The sequence below is a fragment of the Camelus ferus genome, chromosome X, assembly GCF_009834535.1.
Source record: "Camelus ferus isolate YT-003-E chromosome X, BCGSAC_Cfer_1.0, whole genome shotgun sequence".
In the NCBI taxonomy this organism is placed as follows: domain Eukaryota; kingdom Metazoa; phylum Chordata; class Mammalia; order Artiodactyla; family Camelidae; genus Camelus; species Camelus ferus.
The window spans coordinates 56,543,766-56,570,377 of record NC_045732.1 but is presented as its reverse complement, the minus strand read 5'-3'; the positions used below and the strand labels follow the sequence as shown (position 1 = coordinate 56,570,377).

At 35.8% G+C, this 26,612-nt stretch overlaps 1 protein-coding gene across 3 annotated transcripts in view; it reads right to left on the bottom strand.

The window, feature by feature from the left end:
- KLHL4 (kelch like family member 4) overlaps positions 1 to 15,815 on the bottom strand; it is a 63,583-nt gene extending 47,768 nt beyond the window's left edge. Inside the window, exon 1 of one of the 3 annotated variants that reach the window (XM_032474986.1) lies at positions 15,173 to 15,815. In XM_032474986.1, coding sequence (XP_032330877.1) covers positions 15,173 to 15,594 — 422 coding nt within the window. In that variant the 5' untranslated portion in view covers positions 15,595 to 15,815. Of the gene's footprint in view, positions 1 to 13,081; positions 13,506 to 15,172 lie in introns of those variants that run through there. The other 2 variants (XM_032474983.1, XM_032474984.1) reach the window with 2 other exon arrangements.
- Positions 15,816 to 26,612: the final 10,797 nt, after the last annotated feature.

Below are 26,612 nucleotides of genomic sequence, written 5' to 3'. Positions count from 1 at the left end.
GTGGAGCGACCAGCACCGGGAGACGGCGGGCGGCCACCCGCCTTCCTGGCAGGAACGCAGCACCTGACCGCGGTGCTCGGAGGGGGCGCGATCCGCCCACCTGCCTCACCCAAGCTCAGCATCTGACTCCAGCATCAGGAGGGGAAGTGACCTGCCCGCCCACCGACTAACAGCTCAGCACTTGATCCAGTGTTGGGAGGGGAAGCGTGCGATCTGCTAGCCAACAGCCACTGGGAGCAGCACAGACGAGGGCACCAACAGAGGGCCTCTGGAAACAGCAAGTTGAGTTTGCAAAACAGGGCAAAGACACAAAGACCTCTCAATAAAATCATTAAGAGCACACCATCTCCAGGAGAACTAGATAACTGATACTCCTTAAGCCACAGTGCCAGAGAGATATGAGCAAAATGAAGAAGCAGAGGAACCACTCCCAATTAAAAGAGCAAGAGAAATCCCCTGAAAGAACGATCAAGGAAATAGACATTGATGGTCTACTAGATCAAGATTTCAAAAAAGGAGTGATCAAAGTACTGAAGGAACTAAAAGAAATCGTGTCTAGAGATATAAAATATGTCAAAAATGAAATAGAAGCTATAAAGAAGAACTGAGTCGAAATTAGTAAACTCATCTGCTGAGATGAGAGCTGACATAAAGGCTGTACAAAGCAGGCTAGATAATGCAGAGGAAAGAATAAGTGACCTAGAAGACAGGACAACAGAAAGCACCCAATCAGAACAGCTGAGAGAAAAACAAATAAAAAAAATGAAAACAATATAAGGGACCTATGGGATAATATAAAGCATGCCAATCTACACATAATAGGGGTTCCAGAAGGGGAAGAAAGACTAAAGGGGATTGAAAAGGTAGTTGAAGAAATCATGACTGAAAACTTCCCAAACCTAAAGAAGGAACCAGATATTCAAGTACAGGAGGCTCAGAGGGTCTCAAACAGGGAGAACCCAAACAGACCCACACCAAGACATATCCTAATCAAGATGGCCAGAGTCAAAGATAAAGAAATGATCTAAAAGGCAGCAAGAGAAAAACAAAGAGTGAGTTACAAGGGAACCCCCATAAGGCTCTCAGTGGATTTCTCTACACAAACACTACAGGCCAGAAGGGAGTGGCAAGATATATTCAAAGTCCTGAATGAAAAAAAGATGCAGCCTAGGATACTCTATCCAGCAAGGCTATCCTTTAGAATAGAAGGAGAGATAAAGAACTTCACAGACAAGCAAAAACTAAAAGAAATTAGCAACACTAAACTCATGCTAAAAGAAATATTGACAGTCTACTCTAAATAGAAAAGAAGCAAGATGCTACAAAAATGAGAAACTCATAACTGGAAAGGAGATAACTGCCATGAATTACAAATAGAATAAACACAAAATTGTAAAAGAAGACATCTAAATCATTAAGAGTGGGAGAGGGAAGCAAGGAAAGCCACTGTGGAAAACAGTATGGAGAGTCCGCAGAAGACTAGGAATAGACTTACCATATGACCCAGGAATCGCACTCACGGGCATATATCTAGAAGAAACCCTACTTCAAAATGACACCTGCAGCCCAATGTTCATAGCAGCACTATTTACAATAGCCAAGACATGGAAACAGCCTAAATGTCCATCAACAGATGACTGAGTAAAGAAGATGTGGTATATTTATATGATGGAATACTATTCAGCCACAAAAACTGACAACATAATGCCATTTGCAGCAACATGGATGGTCCTGGAGAATGTTATTCTAAGTGAAGTAAGCCAGAAAGAGAAAGAAAAATACCATATGAGATCGCTTATATGAAGAATCTAAAAAAACAAAAAAACATAAATACAAAACAGAAACAGACTCATAGACATAGAATACAAACTTGTGGTTGCCAAGGGTGCGGAGGGTGGAAGGGACAGACTGGGATTTTAAAATGCAGAATAGATAAACAAGATTATACTGTATAGCACAGGGAAATATATATAAGATCTTGTGGTAGCTAATAGCGAAAAAAAAATGTGACAATGAATACATATATGTTCATGTATAACTGAAAAATTGTGCTCTACTGTAGAATTTGACACAACATTGTAAAATGACTATTACTCAATAAAAAAATTAAAAAAATTATCTGATCTAAGAAAAACTGAATTCAAAGTGACTTAAAAGACATGCAGTGTGAGTTTATATGAGTTTTTCTATATTTCTTTGTGTCAAATAATACTGAATAAATATATTTATTCTAAAAAAAAAAGTTCAGATTCCTAAATCGTACTTCAAAACTAGTAAGTTAAATTCTCTGATGGAGTGACAGAAGAGTAGACAAAGAAGTTGTGGTATATATTTATACAATGGAATATTACTCAACCATAAAAATAGTGAAATAATGCCATTTGCAGCAACATGGATGGACCTAGAGATGATCATACAACGTGATGTCAGACAGAGAAAGACAAATATCATATGATATCACTTATATGTGGAATCTAAAAAATACATACAAAAGAACTTATTTACAAAACAGAAACAGACTCACAGACATAGAAAACTTGGGTACCAAAGAGGAAATTGCGGGGGAGGGATATATTAGGAGTTTGGGATTAGCAGATACAAACTACCCTAGATAAAACAGATAAACAACAAGGTCCTCCTATATAGAACAGGGAATTATATTCAATATCTTGTAATAAACTATAATGGAAAAGAATCTGAAAAAGAATATATATATTCTGAAAAATAATATATATATATGTGTATATACACACACACACACACATACACATACATATATGAAACCACTTTGCTGTACACCAGAAACTAACACAACACTGTAAATCAATTATACTTTAATAAAAAAAATTCTCTGATGGTCGATATAGAGTAACTACATTTTTAACAAGCTCCCCAGATGATTCTTGGGCACAGTGAAGTCCAAAATCCTATTTGCACTATCAGGAAAGAGAATTGCCCCATGAATAGCTCATTCAACCAGTGTCTCTGAAAATGATCTGCCTCCTACACTCCATCATAACCTTAGAGATTTAACAGGGGTGCTTTTCTTTATATTCTTGTAGAGTTTCTAACCTTGGTTTCCAATTCTTGTTTGTGTGTGTGTGTGCTAGCTTTATCCTGAATTCAGATCTCCAGTTTAGTGGCCTTGGCCAGGTATACTGACTGTAACTCCTAATTGAATCTCTCTTTGTTTAATGATCTGGCTTTAATGTTCTCAACACTATGACTATACCCTGATTTTAGTTAATTCATTCATTGTGACTAAACAAGAACCTCTCAAGTTACTTTCCCTCATGAAAGGCTTTTACTGATACATTTTGGAGGTGGAAATTATAAAGGCTCATCACTAGCAAGAGGAAAACAGTAGATTTTAAGGTCTAAATTACATCTTTAAGAAGTTTGGTATTATCACACTGGGCTGCCTCCTGTGATAATTCTTTGCTTATACTTGTGAAATTTCTAATATAGAATCCTGGTTGCTTAAATAACCAGGAATACGAAGTGCTTCAGGATTAGAGTTATTTAAACTGTATTGACCTAGAGGTTTTATAGTTGGACTTTACTTCCCCAGAGAAAATGAACATCTTTATTGTCTTACCAAGATATTTTGCCATTTCATACCTTTGACTTTGAAAAGAGTATGACTTAATGTCTTTAAGTGTTTTATAAGACTATCTGCTTTATCTAGCATTAAAAATATAATAATGCTGAATATTATGACTGTTCTGAAAAGTAACATTTTCTTTTTCAAGCAATATGTAGTCTATATTATAGTCTTCATATATACAGAATTTAATAATAAAAGCTCAAGATTAATGAAACTATTCTAATAAAATACAGCAAGGTTTTTCTGATTTTTCTTGTAACTAATTTTTCAGTCAAAAGAGGTATTTTTCTAGTTAACATACTATATTCTTTAATACAACTGTAGGTATACTTAATATGAGTATCCTAAAATTTGCCTGGTCTTTTTTATAATTAATTTAGCATTTCATGGACTCTTGAGAAAATGCAAATGACTTGCTAATAGATGATACAAGCATCTTTTTATTAAAGTAAAATTTGGAAATGTGATAATAGATAATAAAACTTTTAAAACATCACTGCTCCTCTCAATAAACTAAGTATTTAGAAGTATAGACGGAATTTACCTCAACATAATAAAGGTCATATGTGAAAAGCCCACAGCTAACATAATCAGCGGTGAAAAAATGAATGTAAATGTTTTCTTCTAAGGCCAAGAACAAGGCAAGGATGCCCACTGTCGCCACTCCATTCAGCATAATACTGGAAGTTCTAAACAAAGCAATTAAGAAGAAAAGAAATAAAAGTTATCCAAATCAGAAAGGAAGAAGAAAAACGATCTGTATTTGCAGACAACATTCTCTCATATGTAGATAACCCTAAAGACTCCTAAAAAAACTAGTATAACAAATCAACAAATTCAGTAAAGTTGCAGGATACAAATCAACATATAAAAATCCATTTTGTTTCTACACTAATAATGACCTATCTAAAAAGGTAATTAAGAAAATAATTCCACTTACAAAAGTATCAAAAAGAATAAAACACTTTGGAATAAACTTAACCAAGAAGGTGAAAGACTTGTACAGTGAAAATTACAAAACATTGATGGAAAAAATTAAAGGAGACACAAATAAACGGAAAGGCATCCTATGATCATGAATTGAAAAAAATTACTATTGTTAAAATGCCCATAAAACCCAAAGCTATCTACAGAGTCAGCAAAATCTCTATCAAAATTCCAATGGAATTCTCTTTTAAAGAAATAGAAAAAAATCCTAAAATTCATAGGAACTACAAAAGACTCCAAAAAGCCAAAGCAATCTTGAGAAAGAACAAACCTAGAGGCATCACACGTTCTGATTTCAAAATATACTACAAAGCAACACTAATTAAAACAGTATGGCCAGAAAGAGAAAGAAAAATATCATATGATATTACTTATATGTGGAATGAAAAAAAAAAAAAAGAAGACAAATGAACTTATTTACAAAACAGAAACAGACTCACAGACATAGAAAACAAACTTATGGTTACCGGGGGGAAAGGGGTGGGAAGGGATAAATTGGGAGTTCAAGATTTACTGATACTAACTAATATATATAAAATAGATAAACAACAAGTTTATACTGTATAGCACAGGAAACTATATTCAATATCTTGTAGTAACATGGTGAAAAGAATATGAAAATGAATATATGTATGTATATGTATGACTGAACTATTATGCTGTACACCAGAAATTGACACAACACTGTAAACTGACTATACTTCAATAAAAAATATATATATACAAAATAACTAAATAAGTTAAATATATAACTGGAAAAAAAACACAGTATGGTACTAGTATAAACAGACATACAGACCAATAGAACTGAATTAAGAGGCCAGAAAAAAATTCACCTATATATGGTTAACTAATCTTTAACAAGGGTTCAAGAATGCACAATGGGAAAAGGATAGCCTTTTCAACAATAATGTTGGTAAAACTGGATATCTAGATGCAAAATAATGAAATTGGACCTTGTCATACACCATACAAAAAATCAACTCACAATGGATTAAAGATTTTAATATAAGACCTGAAACTCTAAAACTCCTAGCAAAAAACATAGGGGAAAAGCTTCAAGACATAGGTCTTGGCAATGACTTCTTGGATATAGCACCAAAGGACAGAGAACAAAAACACAAAGAGACCAATGGAAATACATCAATCTAAAAAGCATCTGAATGGCAAAGGAAATAATCAAAAGTGAAAAGACAACCTATGGAATGGAAGAAGGTATTTATAAACCATCTATCTGATAAGGGCTAATTTCCAAACTATATAAGGGACTCATACAAGTCAACAGCAAACAACCTGATTTAAAAATGGACAAAGAACTTAAACAGATATTTCTTCAAAGAAGACATGCAAATGGACAATAAGTATATAAAAAGGTGTTCCACATCACTAATAATCAAGGAAATACAAATCAAACCAACAATGAGATATCACCTCACACCTGTTAGAATGGCTATTATCAAAAAACAGAACAAAAACAGAAATAATCCCAAGAGATTAGTGTTCGCGAGGATGTGGAGAAATTGGTACCCTTGTACAACGTTGGTGGGAATGAAAAAGGTGCAGCTGCTGTGGAAGTCAGTTTGCAGCTTCCCCCCAAAATTACAAATAGAACTACTATATGGTCCAGCAATCCCACTTCTATGTATATGTCTTTTTTAAACAATTGAAATCAGTTTCTTGAGGGTATATCTTCACTGCCATGTTCATTGCAGTATTAGTCACAATATCTAAGACATGGAAATAACCTCAGTGTCCATTAACAGATGAATGCATAAAGACAATGTGGTATATACATACAATAGACTATTATTTGCCTTAAAGAAGAGAGAAATCTTGCCGTATGCAACAACATGGATGACCCTGGTGGACATCTTGCTAAGTGAAATAAGCCAGTCATAGAAGGACAAAAACTGTATTATTTCACTTATATGAGTTACATAAAATAATTAAACTCAAAAACAGGGTAGAATGGTGGTTTCCAGGGACTGGGGGGACTCAGAAATGGGGAGCTGCCATTCAATGGGTATAAAGTTTCAGTTATACAACATGAAGAGGTTCTAGAGATCTGCTATACAAGTTTGTGTCTATATTGTGTATTTAAAGTTTTGTTGAGAGGATAGAGTTCATGTTAAGTGTTCTTGTCATAATAAAAAATAAAAAGCTAAATGATCTAAAAAAAATTAAAAATCACTTATTCAAATGTATAAGTGAACTGTCTAGAGTCCTGGAATCCCATTCAACTAGACCTTGATAAAATGTACCATACTTTTTTACATCTAAACGTCTTAAATGGATATGGCACATGTCAAGTCCTATATTTTCTATTTTTTCTCATGACATTTTTTGTTCCTTAAAGTATTATATCTATTAACATGCTTTCTTTGCTACCATTCATTACTTTGTTTTTCCCATGAAATGGAACTGTTTGAGAATCTGAGGAAAGTGGAAATTCTCCCTAAAATTATTCACAGACACAAAATATTTCAGCAAATTCTTGGATGTTAAGCTGGGACCTCTAAGATAAAGTCTAGACAGCCCTTATTGTTTTAAGATCCTCCATAATCTATGTCTGACCTCTCTTTCTTGCTTAACTTTATACTATTCTCCAATGTATAGCATTCACTTCACCCAAACTGAAATCTGCCGTTTGAGCACACATTAAATTTCCATGCTTCAGTGTGTTTTTGAAGGCACTCTGTGTTTTCCTTCCTACCTAGAATTCATTCTTCCCCATATCTGTAGCAAAACGCTATGCATCCTTAAGATTCATCTCAAATCATGCTCCTCCATGAAGCATTCCAAGGTTGCTCTGGTCAGAAGAATTATTTCTTGTCTTTGAATGCCTGTAGGTCTCAATGACCAAGTGACTTAAACTGTTTTTGCAATGTACTCTGTTTCATGGCCATAAAACCTTTCAAGTGAATACACTTTATCTCCCCAACAGTATTGTTAAGTCTCAAGAGGGAATCATCTATTATTTATCTTTTCATCTTTTGAGTGCCTAAGAACACATAATGCATATGTTGGGGGTTCAATTTACACTTGCTGAATGGAGGAAACAAATGAAAACCAATGTCTTAGTTAAGCAACTGGCTTGTTGAATGTTACAACAGACTTCAGACAAACATGCAGTTGTTTATTAGTATTGATATAGCTCGTGTAATCAACATTAGCCAAAAATGACATCTAAATGTTACTGTGCTGACAGCAATCTAGTTTTACAGGGAAAAGGTGGGCAAAAGATTCAACAGATAGCTTTTATTGAGTGAGCTAGCAGTGGAATGACCAAGCACCAATCACTTTATGTTTAAGACCTGATGAAAAAATTTGTAATGTGTTTTTTAGTATGGCTCCTGAAGAAGCAATAGCGAGAGACGGTGTGAGTAGGGCAAGAGGCTTCTATTCTGCACAAAGACATTTGAAAGCATGCAAAAGATAAGTCACTCTGACTAACAGTAACAGGCTAAGAAAGATTAACCAGGAATAACAAAGGATTCACTTCTGATAGTTTCAATAAACATGATCATTGGCATTGCTCTCCTCCAGTGCAAATGCTAGTGATATCTAAGTATTATATCTTTATATTGATTTGGAAAATATATATTTTACAGTGTTTTCAGAGCAAAACCTTATGTAATGCTTTCTGGATAAAATTTCAGTAATACTAGTTTCATGAGAAAACATCAGTCAATGAAAACTATTTGATTTCAATTTTCTCACTTTTAGTCACCTTTTCTTAGATAGCTCTTTTTAAGTCTATTTTAAAAAATCTTATTTCATAACCACTAGGGATACACATTTTCCATTCTCTCTAGTGAAAGTATAATCTTAATGGAATCATGAATAAAATATACTCAATGGCTATACTTTTCACTTTAGCATGGAGGAAAAAAAGATTTTTATATAAGGAAGCTTGTTTTCTACGTGCCATTGTTTACCTCTTGAGAGATAAACCACAGATAGCAATATAAAGAAGTAGAAAAAAAAAAGTGGCAGGCCATGTTTTCATTTGAAAGCACCAAATAAATATATGCCCCTTCATCAGTATCCATTCCTTAAAAGTTGGTCCACACCAAATGACAGCCACCATCAGTATCATGGGGATAGGACTTAAAATAGCAGTTTCTAGATGTTGTTAGAACTTTAGGATATTGTCCTTACCTTTAGGATATTATCTTGTTACCAATGTATAAGATTTTTGGATGAAGCAGGTAACAGCCCACTGATTTTGATTTGGCATCCTTCTAATCAGTTGCCAAAGGACAAAAACATGAAAACAAGAACAACAACATCAAAAGAACAACAAGAACTCAGCTCTTACAACTGGATTGTCTTCTAGTATTGATTTCTGAAATCTATTTACTAAGATAGCTCTTGCTAAAATAGTGTACCTTTTTAAAGAAAAATTGTGATAGTATAATAATAGTACAGAGAGTCCCTATAATGCCCACATTTAATTTCCCCTATTATTAATTATTAGTATGGCACATTTGTTACAATTAATGAACCAATTTTGATACATCATTATTAACTAAAGTCCATTCTTTACTCAGATTTTCTCAGTTTTTAACCTAAGGTCCTTTTTCTGTCCCATATCACATTTATTCATCACATCTTCTTAGGCTCTTCTTGGTTGCAACAGTTTCTCAGACTTTTCTCATTTTTGATGGTATTGACAGCTCGAGGATTAAAGACTAGGTATTTTTTTTAAATGTTCCCCTATTTGGTTAGTCTGCTGTTTTTCTCATGATTAGACTGGGATGGAGATGATGGATTTTGCAGAGGTAAAGGACAGAAGTAAAGTGCCATTCTCATCACATCATACCACGTGTATATACTGGAGCAGTTTCGATGTTAACCTTGATTACCTGGCTGAGAGAGTACCTTCAGGGTTCTCCACTGCAAATGTGAACTTCCCCCACCACACTTCTATACTATACTCACTCTTTGGAAAGAAGTTGCCTTATGCAGCGCACACTTAAGGCATAGTATTCAGCCCTACCTCCTTGAGGACAGAGTGTGGAGTATATTATTTGAAATTCCTCTGCACAAGAGATTTCTTTTTTCTCTTGTTTATTTATTTATTTACCTACTTACTTATTTAATCATTTATTTATATCAATATGAACTTAAGAAAGTTTATTTTTTACTGAGGTTTATAATATTTTTGTTTGTTTGCTAAAATGCTTTGGCCATTGGGAGCTTTTTCGGTTGGCTCCTGTGTCCCTTTGACATAACCCCCCATCATTATTTTTTTTTGAGGATTCTCCTACTGTAGGGAACACAAGATCTTCCAGGTTCATCTGGCAGAATATTATATTTTGACTTGTTTCTTTATTAAGGAGCCAGTGTCCCCCAGTCCTCCACTTTGATTTCAGCTTTCTATCTCTTTCAAGTATAAGAATTTCACACTGAAATATATGTATACATACACACATATACATGTATACATATGTGTCTACATATGTGCATGTGTGTATGTGTGCATGTATATATATATAGCAGTGAAACTATGTATATATATATAGCAGTGAAACTATTTTCACTTATAAAGTCATGGGGAAAACATAAAAAAGATTAGTATTAAGGAGCAGATGTCTTACATCTGATATAGGAGTCAGAAAGGAGATATACAAGTTTAAAAAACAGACTTTAAAGTACTAAGCAGCTGAACATTTAGGCACTATATAACAGGTCAATGTAATTAATATATTGCTCTTGAAGTCACATCAAATAGTACCATATATTTAAAGTTCTTTATTTATATTTCCAAATGCAGAAGTAAATGATACTTGTCTTTCAAATATCAGAAATAACAACTATAAGTGCTTACTCATGATATTTAAAGAAACATGGCCCTAACATATTGCCAGATCCCTAGATGCAAAGGGGTCTCCAGTTTCTCAGATAGTAAATATATTTTAATTAATGTTAACTTAAATATACATGCAATCCCACCCTGTTAGGAATGAGTCATGAGGACCAAGGTACCTCACTCTCAGGAAAGAAGCTGTGAGTAGCAAGGATTCAAAATCAACAGAAGTTCCAACTCTAAAAATGTTAAGAATCATTGTATTAAGTTTAAATTATATGTTAAAATGCTCTAAATTTAATAAAGCAATTGACTAACTTATCTAATTTTGTTTGGGACATTTTAACCCATAGACAAAGGGATTTAACCTTAAACTTTCTATAGGCAAGAATAAAATTGTAGTTTGTTCCTTATTCTTTGAAGTAACAGTTTCTACTGAATAATGCCGTGTACAATTAAGGAAAGCAGGCCTAGCTCTGAACTTTAGAAAATCACAATATTTTTGCCTTGTTAGAAGATAAGCAATAACAACCACAGATAGCTAACAAAATAATACCCTGAGAAATATCATTTGTAGACACATACACTACCTTTACATTCAAAGATTTTCCTTGGGAACATGAGAAAATATATGTAGAGTATTTAGTGCCTGGCACATAGCAAATGTCTACAAAAGGTACTTACTATTTTTAATATTGTATTCTTGTTGTGACCTTTCTGAAACCATCTCCTACCACTCTCCCAGATGAAGACTGTACTCCAGCTACACTAGCCTCCTTTTGTTTGAACATTTTAAGCCCACTCCCATCTCAGAGCTCTTGAAATTGCTGTTCTGTCTTCCTGGAAAGCTCTCCCTGTAAATACCCTCATACCTTACTTCTTACATTATGAGAAAGGATTTTAAAGTAAGTTTCACTGTTTAAGATTTAAGATTTTTCTTATGCAGAAGTATTTCCGAAATGTATTCCATATCACAGATGGATTTGTGTTGAGGATGGAGACACATAATACATTTGGCCCCATCTGAACTGTTTTGTTAAGAAAGCAAATACACTGTCATGTGTCTGTTTTCACAAAGGGCACAAAGGCCTCTGTACATGAGGCATATGGTCTGCTGGCTGAATAGCCAGATCCCCAGAGGACAAAATGGCACCATGGTTACAGGATGGCTGGAACGTCACCTCTGTGGCCATGGGACATGCATGTGCTCTTAAAGTCACCATAATAAACAACAGGTCAGGGCATATTTTTGAGTTCACCAGTTCAGTTAAGGATGTTTGGGACATTAATCAAAAGACTGTGTGGGGATAAGAGGCACTGATTTGAATAGAAAAAGATGGGTGGAGGTTAGGGGCTCCCCTGCGGTACAGCAGCAGTAACCTCTCACTTGTTTTGAATTCTTGGGTCAGACATCCTCATGGCTTCCCCCTTCACTTCATTTAGATCTCTGCTCAAATGTTACCTCATCAGAAAGGCCTTCCCTATCTAAAGGAGTATCCCTTCTTCACTCTCTGCCCTCTAATTATTTTTTCCTTCATACTAATTACAACCACATATGTATTACATTTTGGTTTATTTTGATTGCATTTATCTTCCCATTAGAATGTACACTTCATGAAATCAGGTTCTCTGTTTTGATTTTGTTTTATCTCAAGCATCTAGAAGTGTGCCTGACACACAAATGGTGCTCAATATTTGTGGAATAAATTATTAATGAATTCTAAGTCTTATTCATCCAATGCCCCCTTCTTTGGGATATCACAGTATACAATGACAGCTGCTCTTTTTTTCTAGGTGAATCTCACTTGAAAATTGGAAAGGACTCAAGTGGAGAGGGAATATGGAGTCTTGTCTGAAAGTGCAACACTGGCAAAGATACACAAAATCACATACCATACGTAAGTTATGCAAAAAACAAAAGCCTCGACAGGTAAGATGAGGGTATGATCCCCATTCCTGCCAATTTCTTAAAACTAAATAGCTCTGTGAACCTCCAATCTTGCACAGGGACATGTTTGTTGTTCTGGGCCCATACACAGGTCATCAGCATTGTATTCAATGTTCTCAAGCAGAACAAGGAAATAACTGCATTTGTCTTAGCAAATGCAGTTTAACACTTTGACATACACCTGAGACTTATGTGATCATTTCTCTATGAGCAGTATATACATATGTATACATAATCTTATAACAAAATACTGTCATGTAAGGAGCATGATCATAATACACTGTTAAAATATTCAGAATTTTAGAATTCTAGGGATGAAATAAAGAAAAGAAACGACATAGAGCAAGGTCTTTACGGGGTAGCAAAGATTCAGAATTAGTAGATAATTAGGACAAAAAGAAAATGATAATTGAGCCCAGGTCTCTGATGGAAGGCATACTGGTATGTGTATTCTCACAGTGGGATCATGATACAGAGTTGCTCCTAAATGAAGTATCTACTTATCGGTCAATTACATATGAATGTATTTGGGTTTTTAAATCCCTTAACCAACATACTCATATAACTTTAATACCTTGGCTTTAATTTCTGTTTTAGGAATAACTGTAGGTTATTCAACTATATTACACGTTAGTAATTTAGTCCATTCTCTATTAACTCCCTGCAATATTTGTAGAAAGCAGGATGGTTTAAAGACCCTTACTTTGCTTCAAGTGTCAGAGCCCACCTTGTACTAGTGTGATGATTCTCCACACCTACTGCACTGTCATTTTTGTTTGTTTGTTTTTTAACCGCAAGAGTTCTATTGAGGGGATGGCACATTGCTGCCAGCTTCTCATGATCTTTTCCTCCTCTTCCTCAATCTGCTTGAAGGAGAGAGGCATAAAAGAAGCAGGGCATAAGAAAGTTCCTCCTCAAATTCTCCTTAACCAAGACGAAACAATTCAGCATGGGTAGTGATAGATTAATAAACCATCATATTTCAATTAATAAGATCCTCAATTTACCCTTTCTCTTCTGCTTAAAATATCCTTGGCACAGCTATATAACCACTTCCTATATTTATTTTAAGAAAATATTAACTTTCTACTGTAACCACAGGATATTTAACAGAACATTTTTTAGAACATGAACACTATCAAGAATAAAATAGAGAAACATGTTTTTAAAATATTACTATTTTATATTTGACATTTTATCTGGCATTTTTCATTTAGCAACTAATTTATTGTAAATACATTCTCATTGCTGGAAAAATCAATTCAGAGATCCTCAAAGAATTCTGTCAGGAAGTCACAGTGCATAACTTAAACTTCTCTACAACAGAGTCAAATGCGCTTAATATTAAGCTCCAAATTCAGGAGGTTTTTAAAATTGTTGTTCATCGAGAGGAGAGATAATCTGAAAACCTGCTGAATCTAAAAGTATAGATTGTATTATACTTGTGTATTATATTTGTACTAAATACAATCTTCAATACCAATAGTTTTATAGCATTTTCTGGAGTAATCACAAAAATATTTAGGAAAATTCATACATACACATTTTGTTTCTTAAGACATCTGTATCTCAAACAATCTATTATTATAGTTAAAGTCATTTCATAAAATCTTCCCATGTTTGCATTTCATCAGAAAGACTGAATTCCTATAAAGGCATCATTTTTCAAAGCTGATTTGTCTTTTGCCATAATGTTGTTATGTTGCTTTTTCTACTGATGTTATGTTTTGAATTTATGGAAGCAAGGAACTGTCAGATAGATATATTGGAAAAACTTATATCCAGAAGCAGATTTACCAGTCTTCCTCTATAGTTATATAGAGATACAGTATACCAAATATCCAGATTTCTAAATAAATTAGCATAGCTTAATGAAGAAGTAGTTTCAAAAATATTTCTTTTTCTATAGCCCTTTTACACTTTAATTACACTACCAAGGTCATTAACTGTGTCTACAACATGTTGGGGAAATAAAATCTGATAAGGAAAAAAGAAAAAAAAGTAAAGATCTATTAGGTGAAGTTATATTAGACAATATTCGAGGACGGAACATAATTTTCTCCCACTCAAACAATTCTGGTGGACATGAAAATAAAGATGAAGTCAAATATTTTATAAACTATACTTAAACTATACTTTATTATCACTTCACATTCCATTTTAATGTCTTGAAATAGCCAACATGTTCCATTCCCTACTTCAAGATCTCACTGCTGTAAGCAGGATTTTATTACCTGCTTTATGCAAAATAGTTTCATGATTGCGAACTAGCTAGGAAACTAACACAACTTGCAATAAATCTCAAATGCTGACGGAAGCCGTTCCGTATTCTCACGTAAAGATAACATTTATCAAGCGTCAATATAGCAGCTGTGTACTAAGGAACAGATAAGGATGTGCTGAGCAGTCAGAGATTTTATTTTGTCAGAGTTGGCCTAACTGACAAAGTCTGAAAGAGTTCTGTGTGGTTCATCACACTTACACAAAGAATCACAACTATTTGAACATTCAAGCCACAGAGGATATTTTCAGAAAATTAGCAATTATAATAAACATCTCTTAGAACTGAAACAGAAGTCTTAATGGAATCAGAATGGAACAGGAAAAGTAAACTCACAACCCAAAAACGTATTTCCTATTAATTATCAAAACGTCTGTTTTATTACTATTTTCCTTTATATACTTAGAGGAGGGGGTTACTCGGAGACCCTGATTGGCTGCTTACAAATTCAGAGTTTTATTTCAACACTAAATGAGAGTTTTAGAGGATAAGTTAACCTAGGCTATGACTTTCAGTTATGTGATGGAAAACTCCTACCTTGCTGTAGAATCTTCTGTATTGTCATCAGCCATCATCTCCAAATCTTGTGAGTGTTTCTCACAAGCTTCTTGGAACAAAGTCTTCTCTGGAACTGCTTTAGGAGTATCTTCATTTGCTCGAAGATGTTCTATCAGGTTTTGTGGGTGCCAATTCTGAAGGGCTCTTTGATGAGCAGGGGCCGGTCCTGGCACTGGTGCCAGTATGTTGTGGTGGACAGGACTGTTGCTTTTCTTCAGTCCATTTCTGTCCCGAGAGTGGTTCTTCAACCTGCCCTGAACCGGGGTCCCTCTATGCTCATATCCTTCCTGCTGAAGGCAGTTTCCAGTGTTGGGCGAACCTTGAGAAGGATGACTAAACCACCTCCAGCGTAGCCTTAGGATCTGTTTCACATCAAACTCTTTCTTGCCAGACACTGACATCGTTGCGGGAGGAAAGACAAAAGCCTTCTCTCACAGAAAGGAAACAGCCTTTGTTATCTCTTGTTTCTCTGCCTCTTCTGTAGGACTAACAAAAGCACAAGTGCCAGAGCTGTCTTTCTTGCGCCCCCCCTCCCCCGCTGTCTGTGGTACACTGTGAATACTTCTAGCTTTCCAGCTGATGCAGAGAGCTGCCGCTAACAGTGTAGGTGGGAACCCATACTGACAGGATGATGAGGTCAGACCTTAAACAAGTAAATCAGCTTAGCACAGGAAAGCAGCTACCACAACACACTCCAGCTGCTAGATTTGCATGCTCGCAGCCCTCCCGCCTGGACTTGCAAATATCAAACCCAGCTCCTTCCTCACTGAAGTACAGTAGCTTCCGCTTTTAAACCCAGGCAAGTGAGCAAAAGCAAAGTGTTGAAACTCAATTCCTTCTAGATTCCCTCCACTCACCCCACCCCCTCTGCCTGCCAGATTTTGTTTCCTGGCAGCCCACTTCTAAAAATGTGGCACTTTGTCCTAGGAAAATTTGTAACAGGGAATTCATTATGATCTATTTTGAGGTTCTTATGAAAATTTTGAAGGTGGTTCATTACGGAAAGCATCTTGTCATCAGTCCCCTCGTGGATGTTTGTAGTTATTTTTTACAAAATATCTGAAAATGTGAGTGTCTTTACATAAACATTTGCTTGAACACTTGAACAATTTCAGAAACAGAAGGAAGTGTAGGGTACTCAGGACTAAACACACACACACTCCACCAGGGGATGTATTAACGGTATTTTAAGTCTACACTTGAAGGAAGAGAGCAGTGTTTTTCTAAGCTGGTTAGGTTAGAAGAGATGTCTTCTCTTAGGAACCAAAGCTTGAAAACGAATAGTCCACCCTGGCTCCATGCCTGTATAAACACTTCCTTATCATGTTCTTTACTTTCACAGGCAGTGTTAAAGGTCTATTTTCTTTGTTCAAAAGTCCTTATGAGAGGATGCAAAGGGCTTGTTTTGAAGTAACTCCAAATCATCACATAACTCAGTCATAACTGTGCAGAAAGTACTTTGAGATCTGAATCAGAATCACTACTTTGTACAGAGGTAAATGTTTCTACAGCAGTCATGCGTCAGGAGTGTAGTCACCGATGCTAGTTTGAAATTGCGTTTGAACTTTACAGCTTCCATGTTATGCATACACACAATAATGGGGGAACTGTACCAGTGTATCCTTAGAAAGAATATAGAAATTATAAGGTTTTGATTTTAGTTCTGGCTTGATGGTTAATGAGCTGCATGATCTTGGACCAGACAATTTATTTCTTTGCAACATGGTTTCTTCCTACATAACATGGGGAGGCTGAACAAATTTATGAGTGTCTACTTAAAAGGGATTTAAAAAACTTAGAAATAGAGAATGAAATGATTATCTTTTTCTAAGTTTTGTAGATATTTTACCTGCAGTTTTCTATAAATCTAGTTATACCTTTCTCTTTCCCTTCTTATTTTTGAAGGTATAATGGTAAATCTGTGAGTCGACTTGAATAGGCTATAAGGTGCCCAGCTATTTGGTCAAATATTATTTACGGTATTTCTGTGAGACTATTTTTGGGTGAGTTTAAATCAATAGACTAAGTAGATTGTCCTCCCTAGTGTGGTTGGGCCTCATCTAATCAGTTGAAGGCCTAAATAAGCAGAAGGCTTACCCTTCCTCGAATAAGAGGGAAATTCCTCCTGCCTGACTGTCTTCAGGATGGGACACCTTTTTTTTTTTTCCCTCACAGACTCAAATTGAAGTATTGGCTCTTCCTGGGTCTCAAGCCTACTGGCCTTTGGACTAGCACTATAACCATCAGCTCTCCTGGGTTTCCAACTTACTGACTACAGAGCTTGTCAACCTCTATAATCATGTAAGCTAATTCCTTATAATAGATCAGTATCTATCTATCTATCTATCTATCTATCTATCTATCTATCTATCTATCTATCTTTTCTAATACTAAGAAATTAATAAACATACACAGATAGATATATAGTTGATTTTTATACCAGTTACAAACAGGTGACTCCCTTCTCTAACTTTCCAACTTATTTTCCAATAGGCTCCTTAAACATCAATGTTAGCATCTATCATCATCTTTCATTGGTGAGTGTGTTGTCTGTTGTTGGTACTTAGCATATAAATAACTGAAGAAAATCTTAAATAGTTCTGATGAGCCCCAGGCACAGTAAACACTGGCAACTAAGCAAGAATTGCCTTACTGTTATCTGGGTAGACAACATTCCAAGGAAACTTCTAGAGTCAAGATCTGTGATTTAGGCCTTTGTATTCCCCACAGTGCCTAAAACACAATGTTGGACACAGAGTTAAGCAAACTGTAAATACCATGCAGAATGAATAAAATATTATAATAGAAGTACAAATAACATGTGGTAGGCTAGAGAAGAATTACTAAATTTGCCATCTAGTAAGTAGTTCTAAATAATACCTTTTTGGATACTTGGAATGACAGCTTTATTTTTCTAATATGTTCCCTGAGCTTGTTAATAATTCGAATATAATTACCTATTTCCCTGTGTGCCTTTTCTAATAAGATGAATTGTAACTAATACCTGTCAAAATCTAAACATTGATAGTACAATACTCTGTGATTCCTTTGAGAATGTGCTTTTTAAAAATATTCAGAGCTTATAGCCATTTTCTTAGATCTTGGACACAGAATTGTAGAATGACTAAGAAAGTAGATAGATTTTCATGAAAGTAATTCAAAAGAATATTTCATGAAGCATGAGGGTTCCTTTTAAATTTCTGATCATAAAGGAAAGATTTATGCATATGCAAACAAAAATAAAGAAGATATCTGTGAGGATAGGAATCATATTTTATTCCTCATTTCCTACCCATTGCCTTAGTATCTACTTGTTATCTAGTAACTATTTAATCAATGTAGAATTAATGAATGACAAATTCTAAATGATTTTATTACCTCACGAATTTACTGTCTCAAAAAGTGCTGGAATTTTAAAATGAAACTGCAAAAATGATCATGGGCTAAAACACTCTTCTAAATAATGGTTATATATTGTAGAAACAAGCCTGAAGACCAGTTGAAATCTCGCAGCAACTTAGCAGCTATATTCTCTCTTGATGTTGCATTCTGAGCAAAATTTTGGCCAGAAAATTAAATTTCTCAGCTACTAGGACACTTTTGAAGTTAACATTATTCAAATGTACTTGGGAATACTTAGTTTTATGTCTTTCTTATAATTATCTGATTATACAACTTAAAGAAAAATAACATAGTCATAGACGTTCTGTGTATTAAAGGCTGCACATCAACAATCTATTGTGGTCCTGATGTGGAACTATTCACTTGGCACAAATCACATCAGGCAGCACTATGGCAAAAAGAAAAGCAATGTCTGATTTGGAAAGCTTCGATGCTAAACACATGACTTTAAACCAATCCTGTCCTAAGTCAGTGTACCCAAAATCACTATAAAATGTTTAAGGAGGTTAAAAAACATTGACTCATAGCCCCTGTCAATTTCCTGACCCTGCAAAAGGAGATCAAAGAATTGGATGATATTGCCATAACAAAACTGCCTCCATTTACATCCACTTATTTAGATGAAGTAACTTTTTTCAGTGCTCACATCTGTAAAAACAAACAAAAATAAATTTTGCTAACACCTGTCTCATTCCAGCAAAAAGTAATATCCATTGTTGATACTTGAACTGAGCACAAAAGCAGACTCTCATCTGTCTGTACTAACAATGAATTCCCAACAGCATTTTAATATTTGTTTAATATCTTTTACAAATATGCACATATGTTGTTTTAATTATTACACTGATAGTTATAATGCTCTTTCAATAAAAAAATTATAGAGTCAAAGGAAATTTAAAAAATAAAATTCAGTTTATGTATGTATTTTTGTCACAGGAATTATAAGGTAATCAATAAAATACTTTTAAGCAAAAATACATTATGTTAGGAAATAATTATTTTAGGAAAGTGAAATGAAAATATAGGTTCAAGGTGAAAATAAACTATTTAAAATGTCTGCTGCTAAAGAAGTATTCCCATGTATTTTTAAATGAATGATAGAGGTAGCAAATCACCATCATATTTAGATTCCATTGGATACATTCGAAAGCATGATTTAAAAGATTTATTCTGAAATACCATTATTTACAAATATGTTGGAAATTACACCCTTTGCAGCTATTTAAAGGTGTGATATTTTAAATGTGATCTTTGTAATATATATGGCTATATTTTGTTTTTCAAACTTTTTGTAGGGATTATATGGAGCAAAAATGAAGACAACATTTTGCTGAAGGCTAACATTTGCTGAAAGCTAACTCAATTTTTAAAGGTCATAACTTGATTTTAATCCCCTTTTTGTTCCATTTCACAGGTAAGTTAATTAGGGGTGTTCTACAGTAGCTTTCTACAAATCCTATTTATCTCCCACTTCATTCCCCTGAAATTTGACTGCTGTCCCTATCTCTGTATGGAAACTGTTCATCCAATGCAACTGTTCTCAAATTTTAGTGAACCAAGACTTTACATATATTACTTCTTAAAACTTAAGATTCTGATTAAGTAGTTTTCAGGTAGGATACAGAAATCTGCCTTTTCAACAATCACTCTAGGTGATTGCCTTTGTAGATGGCCCACTGGCCACAATCTAAGAAATGGTCTTTTAAGTTCATCAATGGGAATTGGAAGACAAGAATGATTATCCTCGTTAAATAATGTTCAAAGAACAGTGAGAGGTAAAAATTAACTTGTGGTGTGATCACAATCCAAGTACCACTTTTGTTCACCATAACAACTCATATACTTTGAACATTTTTTATTCATTTGGGGCCTCAGTTTACTGCCTAAAGATGTACATCACTATGTACAAATATTTTCTCTTTTTAACATTTTGTACTGGAAGCTAAAATCATTCACTGCTGAGTTAACAAGTCAACAGTAATTAAGTTGTCACCTATAAATAGTGGTATATACACATCTGTGGGAATATACACATGACAATTTTCCAGGCAAACTAGAATTGACTTGGACCCAGATAGGTAATAGGGTAAAGGAGACAAATACATTTTGTGTTTCTCCTCTATTCCCTGAGTAAGTAACAGAGTGCTGAACAGAGACGCAAGAGGGTTCTGTCACTTGGTAGTACTGTGATCATGAGCAAACAGATTAACTCTTATTCATTCATTCATTCAACAAACAAGTGATGGAGAAACAAGAAGTTGAGAAGCAGTCTCGAGGAACATTCAAATTGGAGGAGGTTGACAGCTGAAGTCTAGGGATAAAGCTGGGCTGGGATCATGAGAGGGCAGCCAGAGCGCATGTGAGATAATAGGCATATAGGCATCGAGGACCCCACCAAACACTGAATTAATGCCTAATTAATTACTTTGTGGAAGGGCATCCCTGCTCTGGGAAGACGTGCATTATCTGCATCTTGGATTGCTAGGTATGCCATCTCCAATCTCAGTTCCCGTTTCTTTTTTATGCTATCCATAAAAAGGTGGCAAAAAAAAAAGTAACCAACGGTATGTCCCTAGTTGAATACAACTATTTCTTCTCATTGCTTATTTCCTTAATAGGTCTTTTTTTCGTTTATGCCTTTATTCACTCATTCACTCATCCAACAAAACTTACTGACTGCTTAATATGTCAGGCTTTGAGGATGCAAATATGATTCCATTGTTCTTGCTCACAAGAGTTTACCTTTTGCACTTTTTTTCACATCTCTTTTGAAATCTTTTCTCCTTATTTTTTAAAGGCTTTTTAAAAAAATGGAGGTACTGGGGAATGAATCCAGGACCTTGTGCATGCCAAGCATGCCGCTCTACCACTGAGCTATTACCCTCACTCATCTTTCTTAATATTACTATCTTTCCCCTACCCTCTGTGCCCTGGTTTTCATTATTCTTTCCTCTTCACCTGCTATCTGCCAATGAGCAAGTCCTAAGTTTCAGTCTTGTATCACTGCATTTACTTATTTACATTAACTGTCTTATAAAGTGTATTCATCCCCAGATTTGAGCTATGATCACTATGTCACTGATTCCTAAATCTTTCTTTTAAGACACACTATCATTTGTATTTTAGTTCCAGTCCTCTAGCTGCCTACAGGATCTTACTATATAAAAATGTGTTTATTTCATGACTATGAACTCACAAGAATCTGTATGCTGAGGTAACAATGTATCAGAGAAAAAGGAATATCATTTATTTCATAGGGCTGTCAACATGATTTAAAATTTTACTGACTTTGGATTAAACAGAAGTGGTTTCAGTGCTTGAGAATCAAAATTTTACTTGAAAAGAGAATTTTTAAAAATCATCATGGCCTTCAGCAATGTGAACCTGACTGTAAATACAAACATGGACACTGGTCTTTTATTACATGAAATTGTGATATATTTTAATGTTAGCTACCATAAATAAATACATTTTCAATATCACACATATTTTTAGATGTAGTCATAACCTATTTTAATATCTTGTAAAATAAAATCCTTTACTTCTAACTTCTAAATGCTTAATTTTTATCAAAAGGATAACAAGTATTCATTCCTATTTATTGTCTACCTTTAGTCATAAAGAAACAAAATGAAAATATGATTAGCCAAGACAAATCAAAATCATAAAATTTCATATTACAATGATTTAGATTCATTTCCAAGACCATGTGAAATGGAAAATTGAGAATATAATCCAGAAATACTAGACTACCAAACATACTATTGAGGAAAGAATATCTAAGTTACCCCAAATTGCTTACCATCATGATGGAATCCATTAAAAAACTAATTGTACACATTATATTTAATCATAAGTAAAAAATAGGACCATTTTATTTATTTATTTTTTTTTACAATTTTTATTGAGTAATAGTCATTTTAAAATGTGTCAAATTCTAGTGTAGAGCACAATTTTTCAGTTATACATGAACATATATATATTCATTGTCACATTTTTTTTTCGCTATGAGCTACCACAAGATCTTGTATATATTCCCCTGTGCTATACAGTATAATCTTGTTTACCTATTCTGCATTTTAAAATCCCAGTCTGTCCCTTCCACCCTCCGCCCCCTTGGCAACCACAAGTTTGTATTCTATGTCTATGAGTCTGTTTCTGTTTTGTATTTATGTTTTTTTTCCCTTAGATTCCTCATATAAGTGACCTCATATGGTATTTTTCTTTCTCTTTCTGGCTTACTTCACTTAGAATGACATTCTCCAGGACCATCCATGTTGCTGCAAATGGCATTATGTTGTCAGTTTTTGTGGCTGAATAGTATTCCATCATATAAATATACCACAGCTTCTTCATTCAGTCATCTGTTGATGGACATTAGGCTGTTTCCATGTCTTGGCTATTGTAAATAGTGCTGCTATGAACATTGGGGTGCAGGTGTCATTTTGAAGTAGGGTTCCATCTGGATATATGCTCAGGGGCAGGATTCCTGGGTCGTATGGTAAGTCTATTCTAGTCTTTTGAGGAATCTCCATAGTATTTTCTATAGTGGCTTTCCTTGCTTCCCTCTCCCACTCTTAATGATTTAGATGTCTTCTTTTACAATTTTGTGTTTATTCTATTTGTGATTCATGGCAGTTATCTCCTTTCCAGTTATGAGTTTCTCATTTTTGTAGCATCCTGCTTCTTTTCTATTTAGAGTAGACCTATCAATATTTCTTTTAGCATGGGTTTAGTGTTGCTAAACTCTTGTAGTTTTTGCTTCTCTGTGAAGTTCTTTATCTCTCCTTCTATCCTAAAGGATAGCCTTGCTGGATAGAGTATTCTAGGCTGCATCTTTTTTTCATTCAGGACTGAATATATCTTGCCACTCCCTTCTGGCCTGTAGTGTTTGTGTTGAGAAATCAGCTGAGAGCCTATGGGGGGTTCCCTTGTAACTCACTCTTTGTTTTCCTCTTGCTGCCTTTTGGATCATTTCTTTATCCTTGACTCTGGCCATCTTGATTAGGATATGTCTTGGTGTGGGTCTGTTTGGGTTCTTCCTGTTTGAGACCCTCTGAACTTCCTGTGCTTGGATATCTGATTCCTTCTTTAGGTTTGGGAAGTTTTCAGTCATGATTTCTTCAACTACCTTTTCAATCCCCTTTGTTCTTTCTTCCCCTTTTGGAACCCCTATTATGTGTAGATTGGCACCTTTATATTATCCCATAGGTCCCTTATATTGTTTTCATTTTTTTTTTTATTTGTTTTTCTCTCAGCTGTTCTGATTGGGTGCTTTCTGTTGTCCTGTCTTCTAGGTCACTAATTCGTTCCTCTGCATTATCTAGCCTGCTTTGTACAGCCTTTAGGTCAGCTCTCATCTCAGCAGATGAGTTTACTAATTCAACTCAGTTCTTCTTTATAGCTTCTATTTCATTTTTGACATATTTTATATCTCTAAACACGATTTCTTTTAGTTCCTTCAGTACTTTGATCATTCCTTCTTTGAAATCTTGATCTCTTAGGCCATCAATGTCTATTTCCTTGATTGTGCTTTCAGGTGATTTCTTTTGATATTTTAATTGGGAGTGGTTCCTCTACTTCTTCATCTTGCTCATATCTCTCTGGCACTGTGGCTTAAGGAGTATCAGTTATCTAGTTCTCCTGGAGACGTGTGTTCTTAATGATTTTAGCAAGAGGTCTTTGTGTCTTTGCCCTGTTTTGCAAACTCAACTTGCTGTTTCCAGAGGCCCTCTGTTGGCACCCTCATCTGTGCTGCTCCCAGTGGCTGTTGGCTAGCAGATCGTGCCCCCTCCCAACACTGGGTCAGGTGCTGAGCTCTTACCCAGTGGGCGGGCGGGTCACTCCCCCTCCCGATGTTGCAGTCAGATGCTGCGCTGGGGCAAGGCAGGTGGACGGATCGCGCCCCCTCCCAGCACCACAGTCAAGTGCTGCATTCCTGCCAGGAAGGCGGGTGGCCGCCCACCCTCTCCCGGTGCTGGACGCTCTGCTGCTCTGTGCAGCTGCCCGCTCTGCCTCGGGTCAGTGCTCCGAAGGCAGACTCGGGGAAGACCATGGAATGGCCCCACCCCTGCCCCATGCCAAATCTCAGCTCCTTGTTTGTCTTGGCGGCACGAGCTCTCTGAGGTGCCAAGGCAGAAAGATCCTGTCTGCCTCAGGCTGTAAACAAGTCTCAGTCCTGCCTAGGAGGTTGCAGAGCCCCCGGGTGCAGATTCAGGTCTCGGCCCAGCCCCTGGCTGGGCGCTGTGCACTGGAGGAGATGGTGGCTGTGGCTGAGCCCCGCCTCTCTTCTCATGAGAAGCGCCAGTAATGGCAGCACAGGTCTGAGGAGACAAAGGCTACAGCACCCCTCCCCGCAGGGCACACCAGCCATGTTCCTTTGCTTTTTTCACAATTTATGGGGGACTGAGGTGGTTCTGCTCCATATCCCCTCCCAGCCACGGCATGCAGCACCCTGCAGTCCCCCAGGGCTGCCTCAGTGCAGCCACCCCAGTCCTCCACCCAGCTCAGGCGGCCTGTCTCAGCCCCAGCTGCCGGCTGGCTTCTCAGGCTGGGTGTCGCGGGGACCTTTTGTGCCCATTTAACTCAGTTCTGTCCATCTGCTCGGGGCAGATCCGAGCCTCAGAGGCTCCCCTTCCAACCCATTGGCCTCTCTGTTGGAGAGGGGAGACCCAGCAAATGAGCACTATTCTTCCTCTGCTGCTCCCTCCCCGCAGGATCTGTCCCGCACTGTTTTGCCTTTTCTTCTTTTTTTCCCCTTTTCTCCTACCAGGTTTTTGGCTTCTTTGCCTTTCGAAGAGGGCGATGTTCTGTCGGAGTTCGGCAGGTGGTCTGGTTGGCTGAGTAGGTCCGTAGATGTGAGTTTTGGTGTATTTGTGGGAGAGGGTGAGTTACAAGCATCCTTCTATTCCGCCACCTTGCTTCTCTCTCCAGGACCATTTTAAACTGAAGTTTATTTCTTAATTTCAGAAAGGAACTTTGATAGGAAAAAAGTAGCAGCACACAATGGCAGAACAGTGTTTTAGGTTTTGTTTTTTTTCTGCATGTATATGTATGTGTGCGTGTGGTGTGCTATTTTCAACAGAGACTTTTACTTTGGAGGCTAGTTTCAGCCTTTTTAGAAGCCTCATGCCAGATACCTCAAATAAAATGAAGAAAAACATATGATACAACTGATGCAAATAAAGGCAGAATTTGAATTACCTATAATAGTTTGTATTAGTATGTCCACAGTTACAGATGAAAGGTCAAAATCTAAATTCCACAAGGACTTTAATTAAATTCATTTTCCAAACATTCTGTAAAATGAGAAAAGAGCTACTGAGAGAAACTTGAAAGAAAATTTAGAAATGTCAACATAACAAAACCCCCAAAATTTTTGGGTGCAGAACAGTATAATATTTCATAAATATAAATCTCGCAATGCAGGCTTATGTGATGTGTATGTATGTTTGTAAAAACATAGACAGAGAAACAGACATACACATAATATGAACCAAATCATGACAGAATTTTTTTTCCCCATCACTACACAAGTACACAGATAAGCACACAGACTCTGGCAAAGGCACACAGATGTATTTATATGCTGATAAGCAAACATATAAGCACACACAAACACACACATTGATTTCAGGTAGTTAGAAATTTAAGAAAATAAAGAAGTTTAATATCTACTAAATTCTAACTCAATTGTATGAACATGCAAGTCAAACCTATACAATCACGGTTACCTGTTTAGCAACATATTTTGGCTTTAAGAAATTCAATCAAAACAATAGTTAAACATATATGCATATGTATTATGTACATTCCCATAGTCATTACATAGAAAAGCAATTTACATTAATATATGCCACTTCATTTTGGTAATGTCTTTCACAAGTAGTTACTCTATATGTTGATTATCAAGACCTGGTTTAGAATTGACAGTTGAAGTATAAAAACTAACTATAAATATCTCCAGAAAATTACTGAGTATAAATTCGTGGTATAAATATATTCACCATCTCTACAG